The sequence below is a fragment of the Engystomops pustulosus genome, chromosome 9 (genome assembly GCF_040894005.1).
Source record: "Engystomops pustulosus chromosome 9, aEngPut4.maternal, whole genome shotgun sequence".
NCBI classification, from domain to species: Eukaryota; Metazoa; Chordata; class Amphibia; order Anura; family Leptodactylidae; genus Engystomops; species Engystomops pustulosus.
In genome coordinates this window covers 7817359-7843778 of record NC_092419.1, presented here as the reverse complement: position 1 = coordinate 7843778, position 26420 = coordinate 7817359, and the positions used below count along the sequence as shown (strand labels likewise).

At 43.2% G+C, this 26420-nt stretch overlaps 2 protein-coding genes across 2 annotated transcripts; one reads left to right on the top strand and one right to left on the bottom strand.

The window, feature by feature from the left end:
• Positions 1 to 393: 393 nt before the first annotated feature.
• LOC140077748 (cytochrome P450 2G1-like) lies at positions 394 to 12063 on the bottom strand. Its single transcript, XM_072125184.1, has 9 exons — positions 11810 to 12063; positions 11169 to 11331; positions 10128 to 10277; positions 8584 to 8744; positions 7874 to 8050; positions 6416 to 6557; positions 5308 to 5495; positions 2522 to 2663; positions 394 to 1933 (listed from the first exon to the last, which is right to left on the bottom strand). The coding sequence occupies exons 1-9, from the start codon at positions 11987 to 11989 to the stop codon at positions 1752 to 1754; spliced, it is 1485 nt and encodes a 494-aa protein (XP_071981285.1). The 5' UTR covers positions 11990 to 12063; the 3' UTR covers positions 394 to 1751.
• Positions 12064 to 14297: 2234 nt separating this feature from the next.
• LOC140077766 (cytochrome P450 2C20-like) lies at positions 14298 to 25979 on the top strand. Its single transcript, XM_072125210.1, has 9 exons — positions 14298 to 14480; positions 16017 to 16179; positions 18322 to 18471; positions 18546 to 18706; positions 18848 to 19024; positions 19463 to 19604; positions 21154 to 21341; positions 21868 to 22009; positions 23269 to 25979. Exons 1-9 carry the CDS (start codon positions 14301 to 14303, stop codon positions 23451 to 23453), a joined length of 1488 nt encoding a protein of 495 aa, XP_071981311.1. The 5' UTR covers positions 14298 to 14300; the 3' UTR covers positions 23454 to 25979.
• The last annotated feature ends 441 nt before the right edge of the window (positions 25980 to 26420 follow it).

Sequence of the window (26420 nt, the reverse complement as noted above, 5' to 3'; positions counted from 1 at the left end):
TCTAGCTCCGCCTCTGATGGAAAGCCATTAGACTGCATGTAATGTGCCATGTCTGCTGAGGAAACCCCCAAGAGGTTTTTTAACTTGTCAGGATCAGGGGTAGTGGACCCGTTGTACCACCACGAGCGATGATGCAAGCCAACACCTCGGAGCGGAGTCTAAGTGGCAGCCGGTTCTCACCAGAGCACGCCGCAAAGCGGATCGGTCCAGGTTGTTGACGTTGAGCAGGATCATGGTCAGGGACACGATTGAAATAAGATTAAAGATTAAAATAAGAGCGACAAAGCATTTTACAGAGCAACACCAGGTACTGAACAGGTACTAAATACAACCCATACTAGGCATTTCATTCCATGGTCGGTAGAGCCTCCACAAATGAACTCAATGATTGCGTTTTCAGACTAGAAAAGCTTTATTACAACCAGAATTGATACCATCTTGTACATAGTGGGCTCACTGTAATGTCTGACCTGATCTCAGTCCAGAGTTACTGCTAAGGATAGAACTAAGAACAGATGTCCGGTGACAATGTATAACTTTAATTTTATCACTTCTGGTTTAATAGCAAAGAGTCTACCCAGAACAAAGCGGCTCTCCGGAGAGGTAAGTATATGAGTTTTCTTATGAAAAGATTCTTTAAAGGGGACCTGTCATCTGGTTTTACCCAACTCAACCTACTTAGGTCGGGTATGAAATGTCCTTTCTAGAATTTCCTCTTTTATGTGTTTACCTGTAAAAAAAAATAATCTAAAAAATATGACTTTGCACCTCATTTTTACATGAGATGAGTCAAGTTTAGCATTTGCACACTTTAGTAGCATCACTTTAGAAGCCTCTCTCTTCTGTTCAATAAGAAACATGTTTTTGTCTCATATTAAAGATACAGATCTCATCTTTTAGATCACATCAGGCTTATGGCTTTATGAGCTACAGAACCAGAGATACAGGCAGCCAAAGACATAGGGGGTCATTTACAAAGGGCCCGAATGGCGTTTTTACGGCGGGTTACCCGAATATTTCCGATATGCGCCGATTTTCCCTGAATTGCCCCCGGATTTTGAGGCACGCGTTCGGATTGTGGTGCATCGGTGCTGGCATGCACGCGACAGAAATCGGGGGGCCTGGCGAAACGAAAACCCGACGGATTCGGAGAAACCGCCGCATTTTTTTAAAAAAAGTGTCGCTGGACACGCGCTTACCTTCACCCGGCAATGGATCGTGAACTTCGGTGGACCTCAGCGGACTTCAGCGCAGCAGCGACACCTGGTGGACGTCGGAGGAACTGCCTTAGTGAATCGCCGGAAGACCCGAATCCACCGCAGAGAACGCACACCTGGTAAGTAAATCTGCCCCATAGCTGGAGATGCAAGCTGCAGCCAAAGTCCCTGCACTTTTTTAACTCCCTGAATGTCCAGCACTGTAGCTCACTGACCCATGTGATTATCATCTTATTATCAACCTTATTTCTAGGTGCCATAGAAGCAAAGATAGGGGTTTCTGATGTAACACGACCCCTGCAACCACTAAACGTATCTCATCTGATGTGAAAATGAGGTGAGAAGAGTCATATTTGCCTGACTTTGGGGTTGTTCTTTTATTTTTTTGAAAAAAAGGAATTCTAGAAAAGACATTTCATACCCTACCTGAGGGGACTAGTAGTTTAGGGGAGATAAAACCTGGTGACAAGTTCCCTTTAAGGTTCTAGAACATTAATGTGTGTAGGACGGAGTGGTCTTCAAAGGATGTCCACGTCAACGAGACACAAAGGACAACTGGTAGGAGATCGGAACGTTGGCAAAACCGGTCATTCTGGGGTAAATATCGGAGTCTGTAAACTGTGTCTCAGAGGTCAGCTCGAAATTCTGTAGAATCGATGTCAAGAACAGGAAGAGTTCCATGCGAGCCAGACCTTCTCCAAGACAGGACCTCTTCCCTGTGAATTGAGAAAATGTTTAAGTATTCAATCTTCAGATGTTGCATCCAGCTTGGGTCACTAAATATCAAGTTTTAGCCAGAAGTTTGGTGTTTGGGCTCAACCTTGCCTATGACACCCCAATCAGTGCCGGCACCCATCGCAGGTGCTATTCAGTGAAATGCCATCGGCAAAGCCGTCACATTTAAGTGTTGTCAAAGCCGCCAACACCATTTTCCCATTTTCCCTGGGAACCTTGCTCTCTGAAGGCATCACAGGGAGCGACAATCCTAGGAAAAATACCAATTTGTACCATTGCGGGTGATAATCTGCCGCCATTTTTCTGCCAATCATCTCTCCATGATGTCATGGGGAGTGACGATCTTAGGCAAAATGCTGGTCCGCACCAGCTCCCAGCGCCTTTCTGGTACCCAAACCAAACTTTTGTTCAAGGTTCAGCTGAAACTAGCGGACTAGAACGGTTCTGCTCATCACTACACATGACCATAGCTCATGGTAGATATTTTGATGTATGTTCCATAGTGATCTTCCGATCTTCATACAGCTTCCTCAAATTCTTAGCAATTTCTTATAATTTACTGATCTTACCTAAAGAAAATGGGGCAAATGCCTCATTTCTCTTGAAATTTCCCTCAGAATCCAAGAAATGGTTCGGATTAAATTTGTCTGGGGTAGCAAAATACATTGGATCTTCTAGTACAGAACACAGCAAGGCGCAGACTCCAGTGCCCTAGAAAGTGGGAAAAAAGTATAAAGAGTCAATGTGAATCATCCTGGAGCCAATCATCAGCTGTGGACAAATATAACCATCTGTGATATTGTAGATGTGTAATGTGGTGATTGAGTTTTATAAAAAGAAGATATCATTATCTATTAAAGGGGTTGTCCGAGAGCATAAAAAAAAGCCTATTGGTGGCGGGGAGGGGGTTGATTAAAAAAAATAACATGTACTTACCTCCACTGTCCCTCCGAGTGCCCTGCGCTGGCAATACTCAGGCCTGTGACCCATTTAAACAATCAGGGGCACGGAAGCTCCGCTGTACTATGTCTCCGCCCGGCCAAGGTGATCGCCCACGCACATCAGTCCCACATGATACAGCGCTGGGGATAGGGACAGGTGGGCCGACAACCTTGGTCGACCAGAAGCTGAACGCAGCGTGGCTTCTGTGCCCCTGTTTGTTTACATTGGGCACGGACCGGAGAGATGGCAGCGCTGGATGCCGTGAAAGTAAATTAAATGTTTTTTCTTTAACCAGACCCCTCCGGCCACAAATAGGTCTTTTTATGTTCTCAGAATCCCCCCCTTTAACAAAGATTAGCCACAAATTAATATATCTCACCCAGTAGAACCCAGCATATCCAGCCCATTAAAACGATTTTCCAAAGTTTTTTTGTAATCCTCTATCTAGGGCCGGCGTTAGGTGGGGGTGGCAAACTGGGAATTTACCCAGGGCCCCCTGTCCTAAAGGGGCCCCCTGGCATCTTTTTTGAGGCCAAATAAAAACATGGGGGAGTTACAGATGTCCCTCTAGATAAAACTGACCATTGTATCCTTTGTGCCATCTGTAACTGCGCCATGTATTTTATTTGACCACAATAAAGATGCTGTGATGTTCATCTTGGACGCGGAGGAGACTTTCTCTACAATGTGCTAAGCCTAAGGCTTTCAGAGTCTCCTCTTATTACATCATATGTCACAAGTTACAACGAGTGAGCTGGAACAACGGTTTGTTTGGTGGAGGTCTCATTGCAGACATCCAAACATCATGATAATGGGGTCCTGTCCCCTCCAATAGATGGAGTAGCAGGTCCATTATGCGTCCTGGTTAAATATTTAATAGGGACATTTATCATAGGATTTTCCTAACTCTTTGTCATTAAAACTGGCAACAAATTGCATAAAAAGTTGTATAGTCACCTTACTGCACTCCTGGGGTATGTGCTGACATAGGGCCAAAGCTACTATAATAAATCTGAATGGCAGTCATAGAAGTGTCCCAAGGAGTTTCCTAATGATAATAACCCCCAATAAATGGTATCATCTATGAGATACCCAAGCACTGTGCTAGCCGACTCCTGGCACTGCTATAGCGCTGGTACTTTTGGCTACTGCCTCCTGGTGTATCTGGCTACAGTGAGATACAAATCTACATCCGGTGACTGTTGAGGCCTGAGTGGTCACAGGTAATAGCGAGTGCACCCTGCAACAATGCCCTCCGCAAGCCCACTACTCACTCCTCACCGACTTGGCTTGGAGGTAAGGGGGAAATAATCACAAAGCCTGGCAGCTCACTGGGCCTTACCATTATTTCTCGGCCAGGAAACTAGCGTACAAGTCCTGATGAAGATCCCCCTTTGAGTGGAGCAGCAGGATTCATGCTCAACCGACCCCTCCATCAAATAGTAAAATCCATGCCCCCATTCTATATATCAGCTGGGGCCCAGTAGTCTGACCCCCATTGAGCAGGTTGCTGGTGATAGGGGAGGCAAAAACATAAAAAGGTGCCGTGTCCTAATGGACATGTTTTTTGTAATGTTGTTTGATGTGGGGGCAGGATATCAGGTAATTTACCACAACACATCTATTATTAGTTCTGCTTCGCTTTCCTGATATGTAAAGTGACGCCTCCTGTCTTTTATCTCATCAGCCGGAGATTCCTGACCATAAAATGGCCCAAGATGGAGGGTCATGTGATCTCTATTGGTCCATAAGTAATCGCCCTGCCAGGACCTTATGGTCATGAATATAGATCAAGGTGATTGTTCATTTCCAGAGAGAGATCACATGGCCCTCCATCTGCGGCCATTTTATGGTCAGGAATCTCCGGCTCATGATGTAAAAGACAGGAGGCCTCACTTTACATGTCAGGAAAGCTGAGCAGAACTAGTAATAGATGACTTTTGGTAAATTCCCTAATATCCTGCCCCCCCACACACACATCCCATTTGTTCATCCCATTTGAATGAAACTAAGCTGCAGCCAGGACACGTGACGTGAATATGACACCACCTACCTATCCGTGTCCCTCACCTAACTATCCGTGTCTGTCACCTGCCTATCCGTGTCCGTCACCTGCCTATCCGTGTCCGTCACCTACCTATCCGTGTTCGTCACCTGCCTATCCGTGTCCCTCACCTACCTATCCGTGTCCCTCACCTACCTATCCGTGTCTGTCACCTGCCTATCCGTGTCCATCACCTGCCTATCCATGTCCCTCACCTGCCTATCCGTGTCCCTCACTTACCTATCCGTGTCCCTTATCTAGTATTGATGACCTATCAAAAGGAATAAGTCATCAGTATAAAATCTCGTTAAACCCGTTTCACTGCAGATGGACCATGTACTGATGTGATGGGACTTGGTTACGGGATACCTTTGGGATGTTGTATCCTCTGAAGACGGTGTCCCTGGTAGTAGAGTGCGGAGCGTTCATGGGGATCACATTACTGAACCTCTGGATCTCGTGGATCACCGCCTCGGTGTAGGGCATCTCACTCCGGTCAGTGATATTCGGCTGCCGGTTCCGTCCGATCACATCATCTATTTCTTGATGTAACTTTGCTGAAATGGTAAGAAATTTGAATCTTTCTAATTTATTCAGAACATTGTTTTGTGAAGATTAATATAAAAAGGGTCTTTGAATTTGGATTCCCTTTATTAGGTTTCTGAAATCTTTATAGCATCCATCTTAGAACGCTGATCCACTATTTATTATGGGCCTGTTCACATGTAATTTTTTTGTCTGCACTATTTTTTTCTCGCGTGCGGACCACGGACCTCTATAGAAAAAAATATATATACGGATGACGTCTGTATGCAGTATGCAGTCTGTTCTACCTCAAATGTTGGAAGGCAACCAACTGGGCTGGGCAGGAAATAGATGTGAAACAAATATATCTCGTCTGAATGAGCCCTCAGTCAAAGCAGAGAACGGCTTCTTGACCGTATATCATTGGGCACATGTCATTCCACATTCCTCCAGCAGTGGCCGCTGCTGCCAACAGCTTTTCACATTGAGTAGATCAGGTAATAAATGTTAAGTATTCTGCAATTATCTATCCATGGTTTCCATGGTAATGAAAAAAAATTACTAAGTTCTCCCTTAGAAACAGCCATAAATACCTGAACACTTGAGGTCCATATCCTATCGGTGGGAAAAGGTGGGACACAGTTAGGGTCACCACATGGCCAGAATTTTACAATTTTTGGGTGATATTTTATGGTATCTTTTTGTTGAGAGTCTCCATTTAAGGTCACGTTATAAATGTGGTTTTTGGGGCCCTAAGATACCATCATTGTAGTAGTTACATTTTAGCTGCAACTGTGGCCTCCATATCCACATTGCTTCAACTTCATGTCCATTGTGCCCAACCACAACCATGTCCGGTGCTGTGTCAGACACCCGCTGATCAGACATTGATCACCTAGTCCAAACCCTGGAGAGTAGATCAGATCCTCTGGACCTGGACTTGGCTACCTACCTTGTACCTCCGGATACTTGAGGAGCAAAAGAAATCCATGTTTTAATGTTGTGGCCACGGTCTCTCCACCAGCGAAAAACAGGTTGTTAAGAGTAAGAACGAGATTCCGCATGTGGAATTCCGATTCAGGATTGTCCTTCTCCTAAAAAAATGTAAGGATGCGGAAAATTCTAAGACAATTTGGGAAATTTTCGGTTTCTCTTATTGTGAACTGAGTTTTAAGCAAGTCTATGGTTTTTCTTCATTGTCAGCACTCCCTGTCACCCCTCAAGGACACAACGTTTTTTCGTTCATTTTTCTCCCCCCCCCCCTAAACATCTATAACTTTTTCCTTTTTCTGTGTACAGAGTTGTGTGAGGGCTTATTTCTGCGTAATTAATTGTACTTTTTACTGATGGTATTTATTATTCTGTGCCTTGTACTGGAAAGGCGGAAAAAAATTCTACATACGGTAAAATTGATGAGAAAACGGATTCGCACCATTTTACAACTTTCATTGTGCGCTCCAAATAACACCTCTTATTTATTCTTTGGTTCGGTACGATGCGGGGATAATACATTTATACAAGTTCTATTGTGTTTTAATACATTTTTTAAAAAATGTAAACCTTGTGTACAGAAAAAAAATTTGTCTTAGTTCCGCCATCTCCTGACACTAATAACTTTTTCATACTTCGGTGTCTGGAGCTTTGTGAGGGGTAATTTTTTGCGAGATGCGCCCACGTTTTTATTGCGACCATTTTGAGGATTGTACAACCTTCAGATGACTTTTTGTTAATTTTTTTATGTTTATGATTTTACTTGTTCATTTATTTTTATATCAGTTCTAAGGAATTTTACATTGCAATGGATCAACTAAAACGAGACCCGAGGCAACAAATGGTCACTCCCAATGACATCACATGGAGCGACGATCAAAACAAAGATTCTGCGGCCACAATCAAAGGGTTAACACCCGAGATCAGTGCTAACACCAATCATGGGTGTTAGCGGTGGGTGTTTGCTGCAACATGCAGCAAACCCCATGTCTCATATATATATGCCATGGAGCGTCAAGGAGTTAAAATGGGGTGTGGCTAGGACAAGCAAAAGGTGGGACCATCGTCCTCTCCGAGATCACTATCTTTCACTTCAGGGACATAACTGGACTGAAATGGATCCTGTCATCAGGAAGGTCATTTTTGCATCATGATAGGTTCCAATAGCCTCTGCCAGGAGATGAGGGAGGAGGCATTAAGGAGAAGATGACTTGTACCATTTCAACTGCCCCCCCCCCAGGACTTAGCACACACTGCTGGCAGGGAGCAGATCATTTTAAAGAAACTATTAAAAAACAGTGGATTATTCAGGTGCACCGGAGGCTATTGGAAACTGTCATCGTATAACAGTGACCTTCCAGTTCCCTTTAGCATAGTCTCTGGCTTTGCAGCAGCTCCCCTTTAGATGTGCTGTACATACCTCTTGCATTTTTATGAGAAAGCAGTCTATGTAATCCCTGGGATTCTCCGGGTCCAATGTTTCTTGGTTCAGTTTTACTCGCTCAGCGACAAAATCATTGAGCTCTTCTAATAAGGTGGTGATTTTCTGGTGGGGTCCCGGGATGTGATTCATTATCATTGGGATCATGTCTTGGATCTGGAATATGAAAAAATATAAACTTCTTAATTATCTCGCCTTGTGCTCCATTTCTGGTGTAGAAGGCATGAAAAAGTCACAAATCAGAGGGGGGGGGGGTTTACCAAATATTTAGTGATTTTTTGAACCGTTTGCAATCCACCTACCTACCTGTGTGTGTGGTGCGGCACAAGACGGGCCTGAGCAGACAGGACCTGGGCAGATTAATTTAATATAACTTGCACCAGAATTACAGCGGAGGGCAGAGGCTTCAGCTGAAACCTCAAACCTGGCATAGATATGTCATACAACAAATTCCATACAACATTCTAGAAAACTCCTTAACAGGCTGCAGTACACAACAACGCCACTGGGGCGGCAGCACACAGGCAGACATAGGATTGATAGGATTGGCTCATGATTTTTTTATACCATTTGCACCATCCACCTTGGTATATGTTGAGAAAAGCTCATATCAGTAACTTGTGATTTAATTGGTATTTGGTAAAACTTATTGAAAATCAAAAATACCCATGGTCAGGATTTTATAGTACCTGCCCCCAGGTGGAGCTCATGAGCTCAAAAGTTTCGTAAAAAATATCCAGCATTCTGTGGAACCTGGGGTCGTCATATTCGAAGCGGTTCCCAAACACCACTGAGCTGATAACATTGGACACAGCTTTGGAGATGATTATCGCCGGGTCAAACTGACGCCCTGGACAGAAAAAAGACATCATTGTAGGATCGGCATCTTGTAGTGACCTAGTAGGTTCTTCATAGAGTTAAATGTATATTTCTTAGAGTTCTAGCATTATTTTAAAAAATGTCATCATCACATCCCTAGAACCATACATTTTCTAGCTTCTCGGTAGAGCAGGTTTGTGAGGGCTTGTTTTTTTTGTTTGTAGGATGAGATGTATTTTTAAACCCAGTGTCAAATAACTTTAATCTATGGGTCAGTGTGATTATGGTGATTCAGTGTTTGTCAGTGTTTTACTACTTTTTACAAAGTCATAAGAGAAATTATTTTTTAAATTTCCATCAGTGTCATAGTGAGAGGGCTTGTTTTTTATGGGAGGATTTCATTTTCACTGTCCTTTTGGAGTACATGGACTTTTATGATCATTGATGTTCTGCTTTCTTGGTAATGGGATGAACAAAAACACTTATTTTGGAAGGCAGACAATTTGGATCATGGGTGAGTTTTTCCAATGGCGAGGCAGTCATGTAGCAAGTCAAAGGCAGATCTGCAATATCTCATGTGGTTCATAAGTTCATATCACCACAGAAATTCTTCATAAATTCTCATGCAGTTTCAAATACACTCGGTCCCCAACTTACAAGCAACCACTAGTTACAGACGGAGCCCTCTGCCCCCTGTGACCTCTGGTGACCTCTCTGGATGTTACTTGAGTCCCAGACTGCAATGATCAGCTTAAGGTGTCTGGAAGGAAGATTTACTCATAATCCTTATTCTCATGACAAAATTTTTAAAATCCACTTGTCACAGGGAAAGAAAAAATGTATAATATATATATAATATAAAACGTACCTGTTCCGACTTATATACAAATTCAACTTAAGAACAAACCTAAAGAACCTATGCTGTACATAAACAGGGGACTGAATGTAGCTGTGTATTACAGGGAATGTTCCCAGTTGTTGTTACGACTTTCTGTTTTGATCATTTTTTAACCACAATCGATTTCTAAGACAAAATTTCCCCTTGATCCAATATGGTAACTTTCAAGATGGCGGCCATATTCTGGACATAGCCTAAACGATAGGCCCCCTTACCTTCTTCTTGCTTGGGAATGTCATTTTTCCTTTCTTTGAAGTAAAAGACTTTTAAAGAGTCTTAAAGAAAATTACAAATAAGTCACGTCCCTCATTAACATCACCAGTTCAATGGCAGCTAAGATCCACGGGCCTGCATTACCACACGTGGCCTGCATACACCAGTGGCGCTGTTTGGTTAAAAAATAAACTGCTTTAACTGTCTGTAATCTTATGGCATCTCTCTCAACCAATCCTAAACAACATGACCAGGAGCCGTTTCTTTTATAACAGTATGATAGCATTTGCTGTAGTAACTTACCTTTGTAGGATACCAGCTCTTCCACGAAGCAGCTGCATTCTTCCTTTATCCTATCCTCAATAGTTCTCCGACCCACCCCAAAATATTTAAATGTGGATAGGGTGAAACGCTTCAGCTGACGCCAACGGTTTCCTTCACTTGGAATTAGACCTGAAATGAAAATGTTGAGTTTCTTCTAATGAATCCAGTTTTATGCTCGTGTTGTTGCCTCCTGCATAATTTGACCCTCACGATGGGGGGAGGGCATGCGCTGGTGCAGGAAATGTGTATGCAGGTGGGCCCATAAAATGCAATCTGAATGCTGAAAACATAAAACCCAAGACAGTGTTGGACTGGGGTTCCTTAGGCCCACCAGATTAACTATGCTGGGGGCCCACCCTCCATCAGCTTCTAGAAAACAGACTCCAAATTGGGTGGTATTCTGCTGTACCTCTGGGGCCCAGTACTGGTTTAGAGCCTGGGCCCACCGGAGGATCCTCTTGTACTCTGGTTGGCTAGTCCAACACTGCCCAAGGGGCCAAAAGAAGAGTGAGAGTCCATTCCCCTTCCTGTCTTTAGTGATGTCCCATAAATTCATCATTAGCGATAAGTGGACCCGTTCAGGTTCAGTTTTGCCCAAATCCACCAACCATTGAACAAAGTTTGGTCAGCTGAACCTGAGGGTCTGTTCACTCCTACCACATACAGTAATTCCACCGTATTGCAGTATATGGTGAGCTTGGTACTGACCAATAGTCATGGGTGGCACCAGTGCTGCAAATGTGGCAAACACCGGGCATGTTTGAGGATAGCTCAGCCTATGACGTCTACAAACTCCTTATCGGCAACATAACATTTCCGCCATCTGTATGATCCCTGTATACAGTGCACAGTGTATTCTGGGAAAATCTATGGGTAAATCTCCTGTAGAAGGATATCCTAACACGGTCCTGAATAACAGGTTGGTGGAATCTCTGGTCCTTAATCCTCATGAATGAGTTTCCTTTTTATTTGTGAGTATTTTTTATATATATAAAAAAACTCTGTGAAGTAATTTTTTACCGTATCCTTGGAAGACTCTGTCCACTGTGGGCTGTCTGCCACGACCCATAAAGTCTTCTCCATGGTCCACCATTGCCTCCTTGACAGCTTCATAGCCACAGAACACGACCACAGGGTGAGGTCCAAAATAAAAGGTGTAGACAGAACCGAACTTCTTACCCAACTGCAGAGAAGAGGGACAAAGAGACAACTCACGGTGGGATTGGTGATGCTGCAGAAGCTTCATTTCGGAATATCTTCCATACTATGTACAGTATTTCGGAATATCTCCCATTGTATGTACAGTATGTGCTGATATTAGATCCCCCAGGAAATTACATTACTAGAGGGTGAGTTTACTGCAAACTTAGAAACAGATCATAATAATACAAGATAGATAATAGCGCTATACACAGTACCAGCCAGAGAATAGCACTATACACAGTGCAAGCCAGATAATGGCCAATACTCTCCATGTTGCCCCCATACTGTACAACTTGCTTACCAGAAAGTGCTCCTGAAACACATTACATATCAGACATACGGAGCAACCGGTCAGACCTGCCGCTGAACTGTGAAAATGTCCCTCATTTATGTTTGTTTTGGGGTGCGAAGGTTTTAGTACAGAACAAATCTCATGATGAAGGATAAATCCCACTCACCTCCATTAACGTCTTGGCCATTTGTCCATTTCTGACCTCCAGCAAGTTTCCAAGCAATGGGAGGGGGGTCGGTCCTGGTGGAAGCCTGAGCCTCCTACAGAGATATGTCCATAGGAGATAACATCCTAGAAGACCTAGAAGAGCAGAGAACACAAGTGTCCCACATCCCGGTGACTCCATGTCTGTCCTGTAGATCTCCCCTAGCAGAGCCGCAGCTCCTGTGTTTACATGGATGAGAGCCAGGAGGCCAGAATCCAGCGATATCTGGCTGCTCTCCACTTCGAGTTCTCAGAACAAGATAGGAAAGAATTGGTGGTGGGGGGGGGGCTACATTCCAATCCATGGGGGGCTCTTTACATCACTAATTGTGATGTACAAAGTAGATGGAAGAATAGGTACAAAAACCAGAATTTTAGGGAGGAAGGGGAATGATCCTGCAAGGACTTTCACAAACAGTTTCATACAATTCTGGCAGATAAAATGGGTCAAAAGGACAAAATGATTAGTAAATGGGGCCTAAGGGCAAAAGCTTTGATTTATGGCATCATAATATAGTAGGATCAAAGCTCTATAAGCCATAAGCCATATCCGTTCCTTGGAGTTCATAGAAAGTGCATTGACCGTGTATAATGCACTTTGCCGCGATTCACTAAGATCGTGCGCCCGATATCCTGCATGTGTCACTTCCTCGCACAGGTCCGACAGAGTTCACCTTCTTCTTCCTGGTGCATGTAAGTGCATTGTCTTGTGACACAATTTGAAGGTTAAATCCTGCGCTCAGTCCTAATCAGTCGGATCGTCTGACAGCCGCCCCCCGATTTCTGTTGCATGAAAGCAGCCCAGTTGCGCCAAAATCTGATCACGTGCGACACAATCCCAGCACAGACACCTGTTAAATACCTGTCATGCCCGAGCAAAACCCGAAAACATCGGAAGATCCAATGAAAGTGCGTCCACGGATCCTGAGTATATAAGCCCCATAGTACTCTTCCTCTCCCGCTGACTCTGACTGGGAGTCCCATAGACATCACATACACCCAGCTGCAATTCTCATTGCTACTTCTGGTAGTAAGATGCTACATTTACGACCCATTGGGGCAGATTTACTAAAGGCAGTGCAGTGTGTACTATGTGCAGTGTGCAGGGGGCGCAACATTCAGGATTTCTGGTGCATGTTATTCATGAATCCGGCGCCCCCTGCACTGCTCCGACAGAGTGCACCACACTTCTTTTGGTGCACCTTTAACATGGGGTGTGCAACACACTTCTGTCGAACTTTGCATGTTAAATCTGGCACACGGTCCGACTGAGCACCGGAACTCCCGTTCTGTGCAGAAATTTGTGTCCCATGAAGCATAGTGCAGCAGAACCAAAAAACAGACAGACACAAATATGGTGTGATTACTTCTTTGATACATGTGCAAGCAGTTTGCACCTAAAAAACATGCACTGATTTTCATAAGTGTTAGGGTGCGTTCACACGCTCAGCTTTTTTGATGCAGCTTTTGATGTCCAAATCCGCAGTGAAGTGAAAACAGATGAGGAGCAGCTTCTCGTGATGATATGTTCTCACCCATTATGATCCACACCTGGTTTTGGCTTCAAAAACTGCATCAGAAAAACTGCACAGAAGACTGGACCTTACAAGTTGAGTCATGAAAGAAATAACCCACACAATTGTATAACTTTCCTAAGCTCCTTTATAGTCATCTGTGGACCCATTCAAATTTTCATTTTAATAACTTGTTTGAGTCCAGGTTCAGGTACCCAACAAGTAAGACCTGTAATCAGCGCCAGCAAAGTCTCCAGTGGCACCTAAATCAATACGGACACATCAGTACTAAGATCAATGCGGCACCATCGGTACTAACATGAGATCATCATAATGTCATTGTGGAGCAACGATCCTCCCCAAAATGGCGTCATGTCCCACCGACAGGTTAGGTTAAACCAAACCCCTCCTATTTGTGGTCCGCTAAACACAACTCCTTAATTGTGGGTGGTGAACCCAAATACCCCACATTCCCTCTGGTGCTATAGGACTTTTATCTTTCGATTTCACCTTCATGGTCAAAACAGCCCCTGCATACGGCCTTAACACATCAAAATAGCAAACCAACTACTAAAGCTTATTCCCCCGAGTCCTAATGCCTTCCTTTTCCCAGACTACAACATGACAAAGCTTAATTTGCTCAACGCCTAACATACAACACTATCCTCTATATTCCTCTTAGAGATGCTCTCGGTTATTGCAAGGTGTTAGAGGGTCATAAAATATCTGGTTATAAGGACGTCACTGTGTATAATGAAGGGCTTAAAGGCTTAGATTTCCATTCAGATGTTACACCTGGACAGAGAATTTGCTTCAAATGGTTTAATCCTGGTAACATGACCGGCCTCATCTGAGCCAAAAGCTGGAGAATTGAGCTGAATCCATTGATCCCTCCCAACACACACAACACCTGAGCACAGTACTCAGACTGCCAGAGCCATGACGGTCCAGCAGAATATTGCTGTGATCTTGGTTGGAGCCATCACCTTCATTCTAATTTTCTTTTACTGGAAATATGCATGGAAAAGACGGAACATGCCTCCTGGCCCATTCCCACTGCCCATTGTAGGGAACCTTCTACAGACTCACGTAGAGGGAATAGTCCCAAGCTTAGCAAAGGTAAGTAGGATCTTCATATCAAGTCAAGAAGAATAACGGTTGTGGGCTTAGCATCTTCTGTATGGGTTTCATGACTGGTGTTGGTTTGTTTTCGAAAGGATTGGATTAATACTTCCCTTAAAAGTACATAGAACCTACTTAATACAAATATTGGGAGGTTTTCCGTAAGACTCTGGATTCAGAAGAATGTGTGGAAGTTTTTGCATGCAGGGAAGAATATCTTTTTATATACAGGCAATCCACCAATTTAAGGACACCCGACTTACAGACGACCCCTAGTTACAGACAGACCCCTCTGCCCCCTGTGACCTCTGGTGAAGTCTCTGGATGTTACTATAGCCCCAGACTGCAATGATCAGCTGTAAGGTGTCTCTAATGAAATTTTATGGATAATCCTTGGTCCCATTACAGCAAAAACTATTGAAAATCCAATTGTCAATGGAACAAAAAAAATTGGATCTACAATAATAAAATATAATAGTTCAGACATACATAAAATTCAACTTAAAGGAAACCTACCACTGCCCGCATGAGGAAATCCTGCGAGCACACCACCCTGTAGGGTATTTAATACTGATGCCGGCACATACTTTGGTTAGGGACATCAACCTTTAGTTTAGCTAAAAAATCAATTTACCTACATATTCAAATGAGCCTTGGGTGCTACCCCTACGTCACTGGCCGCCTTTCATTTCCTTCCGATGAGTAACTATGCACGCCTCTGTTTTCTTATGTGCCCTTCTTCTGGTGCCAAGAGCCGTGATGTCACGTCGCTCTCAGCACTTATTGCCCATGTGCAGAGACAAACTATCGTGCAGCTGCGATCACGTGTGACACAATCGCCTTCTAAATAGCTGTCACAGCGGTGCAAATCCCCAAAGTTTCCAAAATCCAACAAAAGTGTGTTCTGTAGACCCAATGGGGCAGATTTACTTACCCGGCCCATTCGGCGATCCAGCGGCGCGTTCTCTGCACAGGATTCGGGTCCGGACGGGATTTATGAAGGCAGTTCCTCCGCCGTCCACCAGGTGGCGCTGCTGCGCTGAAAATCATCTGAAGGCGCCGGAATGCACCGAGCTGGACCAGGTGAAGGTAAGCGCTTCCTAAGCGACACTTTTTCGTTTTTTAAATGCGGCGGTTTTTCCGAATACGTCGGGTTTTTCGTTCGGCCACGCCCCCCGATTTCCGTCGCGTGCATGCCGGCGCCGATGCGCCACAATCCGATCGCGTGAGCCAAAATCCCGGGGCAATTCAGGTACAATCGGCGCAAATCGGAAATATTCGGGTAACACGTCGGGAAAACGCGAATCGGGCCCTTAGTAAATGACCCCCAATGTGTCACGAGAAAACTCAAAATCAGTTAAAGTGTTAAAAAGTTATTACGACTCAAAGAGACACTGGTCAGATTTCAATAATATGGTCTAAGCCTTAAAGTGCAAACTGGCTGCCTCCTTAAGGGGTTAAGTAAACATTGTTAAGGTAGATTTTGTTCCAGATGGAGCCCTCCTTTTAACGAACTATTTGACAATTTTACAGATGGCAAAAAAATATGGAGCGATTTATACGGTGTACTTTGGCACAAGACCTGTAGTTGTTCTGACTGGATACCAGATGGTAAAGGAAGCTCTAGTAGACATGGGAGATGTCTTTGTGAATCGTGGGGCTCTTCCACTGCTGGAACGTATCTTCCGTCACTCAGGTACATTATCATTTATCAGATGGAATATACAAATAGCATCTACTGCAAAATTGGAACATCTCCTTATTAATTGCTACACTACTCTCGGGTCAGGGACTAAATGGAGTCATGGACCCTCAGACTGTATTTTCCGATTTGTGGTTTTCCACCCAAATTACCCTTAGCTACAGCATAGAGCACCGTGTTTTGGGACATAGTGGACCAGATTTACTGTTAGTGAGGCATACTACTCTACGTGCAGTGGACGACACATTCATGAAGACTGGAGCTCAGTCTTCATGAATGTGGCGCACGTTGCACATGTCCAAAGTGCATGAACTGTGTGCCCCAGATTTTTTCTGGTGCACTCAACTCAATGGAGAACATGTATTATCATATATGTGCCAAATGCTGGCATTTTATAGTGTTTTTTGCGCAGAATTACTGTGGATCATTTATATTGAGTTTGCGCCGGAAAGAACAGATGTCTCCGACTATCCCAATTTTTTGGCGCAAATTTTGACACACAATAGAGCAGGGAAAAAATGGGCAGAGAGCAAAATTAAGGCGCAGTCCATGTAAGATTTTGGCGCATATTTAATTGATGTCGGCATTTTTATGCCACATCACTGATTAGTTTCGTCTACCCATTAATTACTAACAGCCATGCGCCACTTTATAACATCGGGCTGTGCTTTCCGGAGACTGATCTCCGATGCCGACAGTCGTGCGTGCGCCAGAATTTGTAAATCCCCCAATGGGTTGTGCGCCACGTCTGTCAGACTTGCTGACATAAATGTGGCAGCCGGTGCGAGTACTCACCATAACGCCCCTTTCTGTCCGCGGTATTGTGTGGACGCGTGCACAGTGCAGCCGCTTGAGAATATTATCACAAACACTTCATACATCCATGTGATCCAGTTTACACATATATTTACTGTATGTACAGTCTACTCCAGAATACTGCCATAGGAAATCTGAGCCAGTGTCTTTGGACACTTTGGGGCAGATTTGATATAGTATCTGCGCCTAAAAATTGTCGGGAACTCAATTTTTTTAGGCGCAAAAGTGTTGCGGATCATTTATAATAAGTTAGCGCCATAAAGAACAGATGTTTCCAACTATCGCAACTTTTCCGGGTTTTTTTTGGCACAAGTGGGCGTGGCCTCACTTTTCCACATTATCCATCACATTTATATGAATTTTGTCTGCATTTTAGGTGCAAATTTTGCCGCACAATGGACCAGGAAAAAAATGGTCAGATAGTCCATGTAAGATTTTGGCGCACATCTCATTGATGTCGGCATTTTTATAGCGTGCGACTGATGAGTTCCGTCTACCCATTAATTATTAACAGCCGTGAGCCAGTTCAATACATCGGGCTGTGCTTTGCGGAACTGATCTTCGATGCCGACAGTCTTGCTTGTGACAGAATTAGTAAATCTCCCCCTTTATGTGAATAGAGTAATGGGGGATTATTTATCATTGGTTTCCTGGGCTTTCTTGGCGTAAAAAAGGCTCAAAGTAGTCGCATTGAGGGTTTTTTTTTTTTTTTTTACTTCTACTTTTTACTTCTACTTTTTTTTTTACTTCACTGCTAAAACGTCTCACAGGGCTATTTCCAACTCCTCATTAGTTGCTATTAAAACGTCACATGACACCGTGCAAAGCCAGATTCATGATTTGGGATTTTTGCAAATAGTCTCATAAAAAGTCTCTTAGCCCCTCTAGTCCCTTGCTGGTCTCTGTGCTGGGACTTTTTATGCATTTTGAGACCTTGTGAAAAAAAATCCCCGACAGAAAATACACCATGAGAGCATTTATTAAAGGGCCAAAGCCACTAATGAATCTGATGGGCAGTGGAGCTCCACAAGAAAAACTTAGAACTGTACAAGGAGTCACCTAATTTTTCTATACCAAAACTGATGCCATCCACCATTCCTTCCTAACTGCACACTCAGGAACCTTAGTTCTTGTAATGGCTGGGGGGGCCCCAGTAGATCCCCTATAAAGTGGAATTTGTCTGACCACTTTATTTTTACTCTCTTCTTACTTTAGGATAAGATACCGATATAATAAAGGTTATTTACCACTGAGTAGATACAAGTACAGTAGATCAGAGATTGAATAAAAGTTTTTGTTCCACCTTGGTATTTTCTAAAGGCTTATCATTCACGAATGGAGAACATTGGACTCAGCTGAGACAATTTTCTCTTCTGACCTTAAAAGACTTTGGGATGGGTAAGAAGAGTTTAGAAGAACCTCTACAAATGGAAGCTCAGCACCTTGTAGACTACTTCAGAAGCTTAAACGGTACGTGACCTGAATAAAATGTAAAAAATTCTAAAGTACGGAAGTTAATTGCCTTATTCACGGTTTCTCTTTAGGGCAACCATTTGACCCCAGCACTGCTGTCACCTGTGCCTCTTCTAATATCATGTCAAGCTTAGTGATAGGAAAGCGATTTGACTTCAAAGACGAGAAATGGATGAGAACACTTGCAGATTCGCGTCATGCTTTCCACATCGTGTCATCAACATGGGGCCAGGTATGGCAAAATTTGGCCAACTACAATTTCAATATCATGGGTCATGGGTTCCTTGTTGGGTCTCCATCATACATGACCTCGGTTTTATCCTACATAGACTATAGGTCCAATCCTACTCATTATAACGTTTTCTCCCTTTAGTTGTATGACATCTTCCCTAGGATCATGTATTGTGTTCCCGGACCTCACAGAAAAATATTTCAACTTCTTAAATCACTCAAAGACTTTGTGGAGGAAAGTGTCGAAAGCCACCAGAATACGCTGGATCCAACCTGTCCTCGAGATTACATTGACTGTTTCCTCATCCGAAAGAAGCAGGTGAGTCCACATCTACACAACATTTGTAGTTGTTGTACACTCACAGTATTGGAATTTAAAACCCAGTAGATGTGTCAAAAGAGTGGTAAGTAGTAGTAGTGAGTCATTCCTGGTCAACAAATCTTTAGTGGCTTAAAGGACATCTACCTCCAGGATCAATGATTGCAAACCTAGCACAGTTACTTGTTGGCGTGTGCCCCTTTTGGCAGGATCTGCTGAACTTTTAGCGTCTAATGCCCTAATTTTTATGTAAAAGATTTTTTTTTTTAATTATGTAAATTCACCTGATGGGCAGAGCGACTTCCAGAAGTAAACATTTCTTTACTGGTTCAGCAACTGCCTGATGGCTAAAACACATTAGTTTTGGGGTGCGTTTCTCTCTTCTTATTTCCTGTTTTACCAAAGTTGAATGTGATTAAGTCATAACCTTGTTTACAGGAGGAGAAGAACCCCAACACTGTGTTCAATGTAACCAACCTGATAGAAACAGCATTTGACATGTTCCTAGGAGGCTCGGAGACCACCGCGGTTACTATGCACTTTGGTCTATTAATACTTATAAAATATCCAGAGATACAAGGTAATGGGAGAAATTGTCACTATGAAGAAATAGTTTTTTTTTTTTGTGGAAGAATTTTTTTCTTCTCCACACAGAATTGGGGGTGAAAAGTCCATACTCAAATTGGAAACATTATTACATGACCATGAAGTATGGAGCAGTAGGGGACCAAGCTTCATCAGGCTCATTTATTGGGGAAGATGGGATGTCTGTATGGTGATTATGTTTACAAGTATATGAGCAAACTTATAGCTGGGGGTCTGACGGCTGGCTTCCCCTCCCATATGTCCCCAAATGATCAACTTAAAGGGATCCTGTCACCAGGGACCTCATTTTCACTAAAGACACATTGCAGAACCCCATCCCACCTGCAGTGCAAAAATGTCTCTCTGCCTTTTATAAGCATTTATATTATAATATAATTGTGTGTTATAACTTACCTTGCACCCTGACAAAATCCTGGGGTAGTCCTAGGGGTTGGGCTTTGGTTTGGATGCATTTCAAAAACAACATGTGACTTGTCTCTGCTACAGACTCCTCAGATCTTAGCCCATACCTTTGTGCTTCTGTACAGCTCCTCCCTCCTGCTCCAGAGGTCACAGCCTGGTGAGATGACATCAGTGGTAGAGGGAGGAGCTGTACAGGAGCACAAAGGTGGGGGCTGAGAGCTGAGGATTGAGTAACACAGACACATGTTGTTTTTTGAAATGCATCCAAACCAAAGCCCAACCCCTGGGACTACCACAGGATTTTGTCAGGGTGCAAGGTAAGCTATAACACTCAATTATATAGCAATGCAAATGCTTATAAAAGGTGGAGAGGTATTTTTGCACTGCAGGTGTGATGGGCTTCTTCAACCTGTCTTTAGTAAAAATGAGGTCCCTGGTGACAGGTTCCCTTTAATGAACTCTGGCCATGAGCAATGGTTTCAACTTTCCTGTAGGACTTGGGAGTAGTGTCGGACTAGGGTTCCTTGAGCTCGAAATATCAAATTAATCTGAGGCTTAATCTCAATCAACCCCTGGGAATTTGACACAAGGAGCCTTCAAGTTGGGTTCTACTTGACCTCTATAGTGCAGGATAAGGTCAAATATCCCACCCAAATAGCCTTTTTTACTAAAACTAAAGCATCAATGAGAAGAGGAAGACAAAATCAATGTCTTGTGGACCAAATACGGAAAACACTTTTCAACTTTCAATGTGGAGCTGCTGGGGTTAGTATTTTGCAAGTGACATTTCCAGCATGTGACTCCCCCCCCCAAAACTAGCGGCCCACAGGCAGTGCCAAAGAATAGGAGACAGCCATGAGATTGGAGACAGAGCTGAAGCAAGGTAAGTCTCCTTTCTTATTTGGTTACCGCAGCATCCAGGGGGTGTTCAGGTACAAAACCATTGAGGAAAAAGAAGAGATTATGGTGTGTGACAAATTTTCATGTTATTTGGATGATTGTAAAACTCTTCTATTCTGAATTTACAATATTATATATTTTCTTTATTCAACATGGAAACGTTCAAAACAAATCCTAATAATTTTGTGTCTTATTATGTCTTCTCTATAAATGCATTACAGAAAAAATTCAAAAGGAGATTGATCAAGTGATTGGACGAGAAAGGGAACCTAAGGCAGATGACAGGAACCACATGCCCTACACAAACGCCTTACTACATGAGATACAGAGATATAGTGACATCTTCCCGATGGGTATTGCCCGATCCACCATAAGAGATGTGACCTTCCATGGCTACCATATCCCAAAGGTGAATAGTAAAACTTCACTATAGGGTCATGAGTTGATGAGCAGACTTGTTCAAGTTTGGGTCCGGCCAACATACCCCCACCAACGCCCAACCCCCAATGGTAACACTGCCATTTTCTCTAGGATCATTGGTCCCCTTGACATCATAAGAGGAATGATGATCCCTGAGTAAATGATGGGGTGCACATTAAATTTAAAGAGTTAACACCGATCACAGGTGTTACCGGTGGGGCCAGACACAGAACTTCTGGCTGAAGTCCGGGTTTGGGAACCCTAATACGCAATGTACAGCATGTTCCTCACTAGTCATGGCATATGAATTTGTGCTTCTCACCTGAAAAATTAAGGCACATGAAATAAAAGTGAAATTTAGTGCTTGTTTAAGGGACGCTAGCCATTTTTGGGGAGTAAACTCCTTCAGATTTTTGGCATTTTCATTACTAAATTACCAACTGTGTTAAAAAAAATCCCTAGCTAAAAATTTAAAGTATTTAATTGAACGTTCTTTTTTTGTGCTTTCTTTTCAGGGTACAAATATTATTCCTATGTTGACGTCAGTGCTGAATGATCCAACACAGTTTGAAACACCTGAAAAATTCAATATCCATCATTTTTTAGATGAGAACGGGAAGTTTAAGAAAAATAATGGATTTATGCCATTTTCTGCAGGTTTGAAAATCCATATTCCATCTAATGGCTGAAGTTAGATCAGGATATTTACACAAGATTTGTTATAAACTGGAAAAATCTGTTGAGTATTTTACGAGAAATCACCGCCACATTTACTGGTGGGTTTCTAAGGTTGGAGACAAACCTTGGAAACACAAGTTATAAATTCTTCACTGTAAACTCTACGTAATGCTGAATTCACTGGGAATTGGGTGAATTTCAGGTTAATTTTACATTTCGTAATTGTATGCGGCGCTCCTGAGATCACCATGTCACCACCACCAAAATATTTACAGGCAGTCCCCGGGTTACATACAAGATCGGTTCTGTAGGTTTGTTCTTAAGTTGAATTTGTATGAAAGTCAAAACTGTATATTTTTTTAATTGTACATCCAGACCAAAAAAAATTTGCCCCCCCCCCCCCAAGTGACAATTGGACTTTCAAAATTTTTTGCTGTAATTGGACCAAGGATTATCTACAAATCTTCATTACAAACACTTTATAGCTGATAACTGAAGCCTGGGACTATAGTAACATCCAGAGACTTCACCAGAGATCACAGTGGGCAGAGGAGTCGGTCTTTAACTAGGGGTCGTCTGTAATTTAGGTGTCCTTAAGTATGGGACCGCCTGTTCTTTATACTCCTCTTCTCATTTTATTCTTTCTCTTCTTGGTCAATGGTTATAGACCTATGGTGAAAGGACCTCCAGATTTCTCTGATCGTTCGTAGTTGCAAATGAAGCCCACTTCTTGGAGAATAGAACCACGTCTCGTTTTATTGGATTCTATATAAAACAAATATTGTAATCATAAAGCATTGATTTTAGAGAAGACTCCAGGACCTTACAAATACAACATATGGACAGGGGGGGGAGATTCATTATGCCAGAAAACTGGTTGAGAAAGCACAGGAGTTTCCCACTACCCAACAGTTTTCTGGCTTCTCCGACTATGGGCGTGACGCGCCGGAGAGTTGACCAGAACTGGGTGGGCAGAGAATGCAGAAGGTGGAGACTATAGGAAAAAACGAGTTCCGATGTGGTCTACAGATTGGAAGTGTCAGAGTTTGCACCCGTATCTACTAAGAGGCTGAAGTGTTAATGAATCCCCCCCATTCTGTTCATACGATTTTGATGTTTTGATGAACATAACTCTGTGATGCACAAAAATTTACTTTACAATGTTGACATTTTCATAACTATTTTTGATCCCCTGTGCTGTGCATAATTTACTCTCCTTGTATTTTTTCTCCTTGCAGGGAAGAGGGCGTGCATTGCTGAAAGCTTGGTGCGCCTGCAACTTTTTATTTTCTTCACCGTTATCCTACAAAACTTCACGCTGAAAGCAACAGTGGACCCCAAAGATCTTGACATCTCCCCAGCAGAAAGTGGCATAGAAAATCTTCCTCCAAGCCATAAAATTAGATTCATCGCTCGTTCCTAAAAATGTCATTGGAAAAATGTGAAAAACCTGACATCTAGCACACCCCTGACAATTATTGCGGTGGAGGTAGTGCGGTCCAAACTGAAAATCTAAAATTAAGGCAACCAGTCACCTGGTTACGTAAGACAACTAATCCAATACCTAAGATGATGGATTCATAAGAACAGGAACACTGGTTTGCAATCTGGTTCCAGAAGGCAGATACGATTTGTCACCACCACTAGATGTGAGGATGGGAACCAGTGTCTGGATGACCTATAAAATTAAGCTTTTACTGTAGAATAGATGAAATGCAGACAATGAGAATCTACATAAATCCACTATGATGTTTCAAAGCCATCCGGCCAGCTTGTTGTAAATTCAATGTGGAGAAGATTTATCAATCTTTCTATGCTGGAAACCTGGAGTCATTTGCACCTGAAATGATGTGCTCCACATTTACTGAAGGTTTTAGACCAATTTTAGGCTGTTTTCCGACTCAAACGAAAAGGGGTGTGTCTGTGCAAGACATGACTTGTGCGCCAGAAACTAGACCATCTAAAAGGAGGTGCAAAGTACAACTCGCCATTCTCACACTGCACCAGATTAATCATCCAGCATGAGACACTGGGGGTCATTTACTAAGGGCCCGATTCGCGTTTTCCCGACGTGTTACCCCAATATTTCCGATTTGCGCCGATTTTCCCTGAATTGCCCTGGGATTTTGGCGCACATGATCGGATTGTGGCGCATCGGCACCGGCATGCACGCGACGGAAATGGGGGGGGGGTGTGGCCGAACAAAAACCCAACGGATTCGGAAAAACGGCCGCATTTAAAACAAAAAATGTGTCGCGGAGCTTGCACTTACCTTCACTAGGAATAGGCCGGTGTACTTGAGTGCGTTCCGATGCTCTTCAGCGCAGCAGCGACACCTGGTGGACGTCGGAGGAACTGCCTTAATAAATCCCGGCCAGACCCGAATCCACCGCAGAGAACGCGCCGCTGGATTGCGAATGGACCAGGTAAGTAAATCTGCCCCACTGTGATAAATCTGGTCCAGTAGAGAACAGTCTAGTTCTACTCTGCACTAGCCTCAAGACCCACACATTAATAAACCTCACCTTGTATGTCTATGGTAAGATGAGGGTGAGAGGTTCATAGCGAGCTTCAGAGCTTCAGCTTGTTCAAGGCAAACTTTAGAAGTAGACAAGAAAATATAACAATGCCTTAAACTTACTCAAGGTCTAATAAAAGTTTTTGAAAATTGATCAAAGATCTTAGGTTTTTATGAGCGTGCTGTGACTGGGCTGTAGAAGTCTTCTGCGTATTACTGGTGGTTCTACTGGTTGGAGCCCCATGGACTTTGGGGACAAAATTGAAACTTTTCTAAACTCATCCATCTTGCTCTATCACAAATTAATTGACCATGTTCTCTTTGGGTAACTGTTCTAACATTGTACTGTCACATTAGATATTTGACATCTAGTGGATTTTGGTTCTTGAAGGAACCCAATGGTCTCTTGATCATATGAGAAGTGCCCAGACTTTTAATGAGTAACGGTTCCTGACACAGATTTTACATTGGGTGTCTATTATGTCTCTTTGTCAATTGTACAACTGGATGAACGTTGGAACGTAGCATAACTAGACCCAGCAACTCTGCATAAACCTTTCAGACCCATAGCAGCACCGGCTTCTGCCTTCATGTACGTATGTGTGGGAATACTATCTTGGGGTTCGTTGCCACCATCACAAGATCATCCACAAAAGTAGTGTTTATGTGGTTGGTTTTGTTGCTTTAATCCCTCAGGGCCTGGGGTAACGCCTTCATGGCTAGCACAAAGAGACAGGGATAGACAGCAGCCTTGCCTCGTACCATTCTGCATCAAAAATGGGTCAGAGAAGATGACATTGAAATTGATCCTGGCACTAGGCTGGGTATAGAGAGACTCCCACTGCTGTAGTAAAGAATTCTGGGAGACCAAACATGTACTGCCTGCCAATTCTATCAAATGCCTTCTCGGGATCAGTGCCAAGAAGGACTAATGGGATGTTAAGCTTCCTAGCATTTACTATAGCATTCCTGTACCCTCTCTATCTGGGGCAAATCCTGCTTGGTCAGGATGCAGTAGCCTGGGGAGCAGTCAAATAAGTCTCTGTGAGAAGATCTTTGCCCAAATTTTTACATTAACGTTTATTAAAGCGATAGGGCAGTAGCTTCCACAATTGTCTGGGCCTTTGCCCTCTTCATGTAATACTGTTATTGTTGCTCCTAAAGCTTGTTTAGGGAAGGATGCACCTGTATGAAGAACCTCACACCAGGAGGTAAAATGAGGAAGCAGAACATCTGCCACTTTTTTATAATATGATGATTTCCCAGAGAGTTTTTCAATGCACTGTTATTTACACCTTCAAAAGGGCTTAGGGACTGGGGATGGGTAAGGTATAGTGAAAAATCCATAGAAAGTTTGTAAAATAAGATAGGGGACTATAAGGGTTATATTCCAATTAGGTACAATAGGAACAACTTTGGTTTGTATGGAATGAATTTGGATCAAAAGTGCATCTACTGAAAAATGTAGCAAAACTTCAGGAAATGGAATCACGGACGATTTTCTCGTCTGTAACGGTCACCCACACACATATTGATGCTCCGAACTCTCTATTGTTTCCCTACTAAGAGACTGCTCTTCTACACAACACTCTTACTCCACCTCTCTCAGTAACACTTGCTACACAAATTGATCTGAAGAAGGAGACGGCGTGTCTCCGAAACGCGCCATCAATAAAGCAACATTTAAATCAATACTCATGTAGCGTGGACACCTTTCCTGAACTGATTACCATCCAGCTAGCGCCGTTCCAGTCACCCCTCCGTGGTCTCCCCAAGTACTAACCACCGACTGCAGTCTATGCACGGTAACTGACTGTTGGACGGCTCCTCCTGACTATTTAATCAAAGGCTTAAACCTAGCCTTTAATAAGG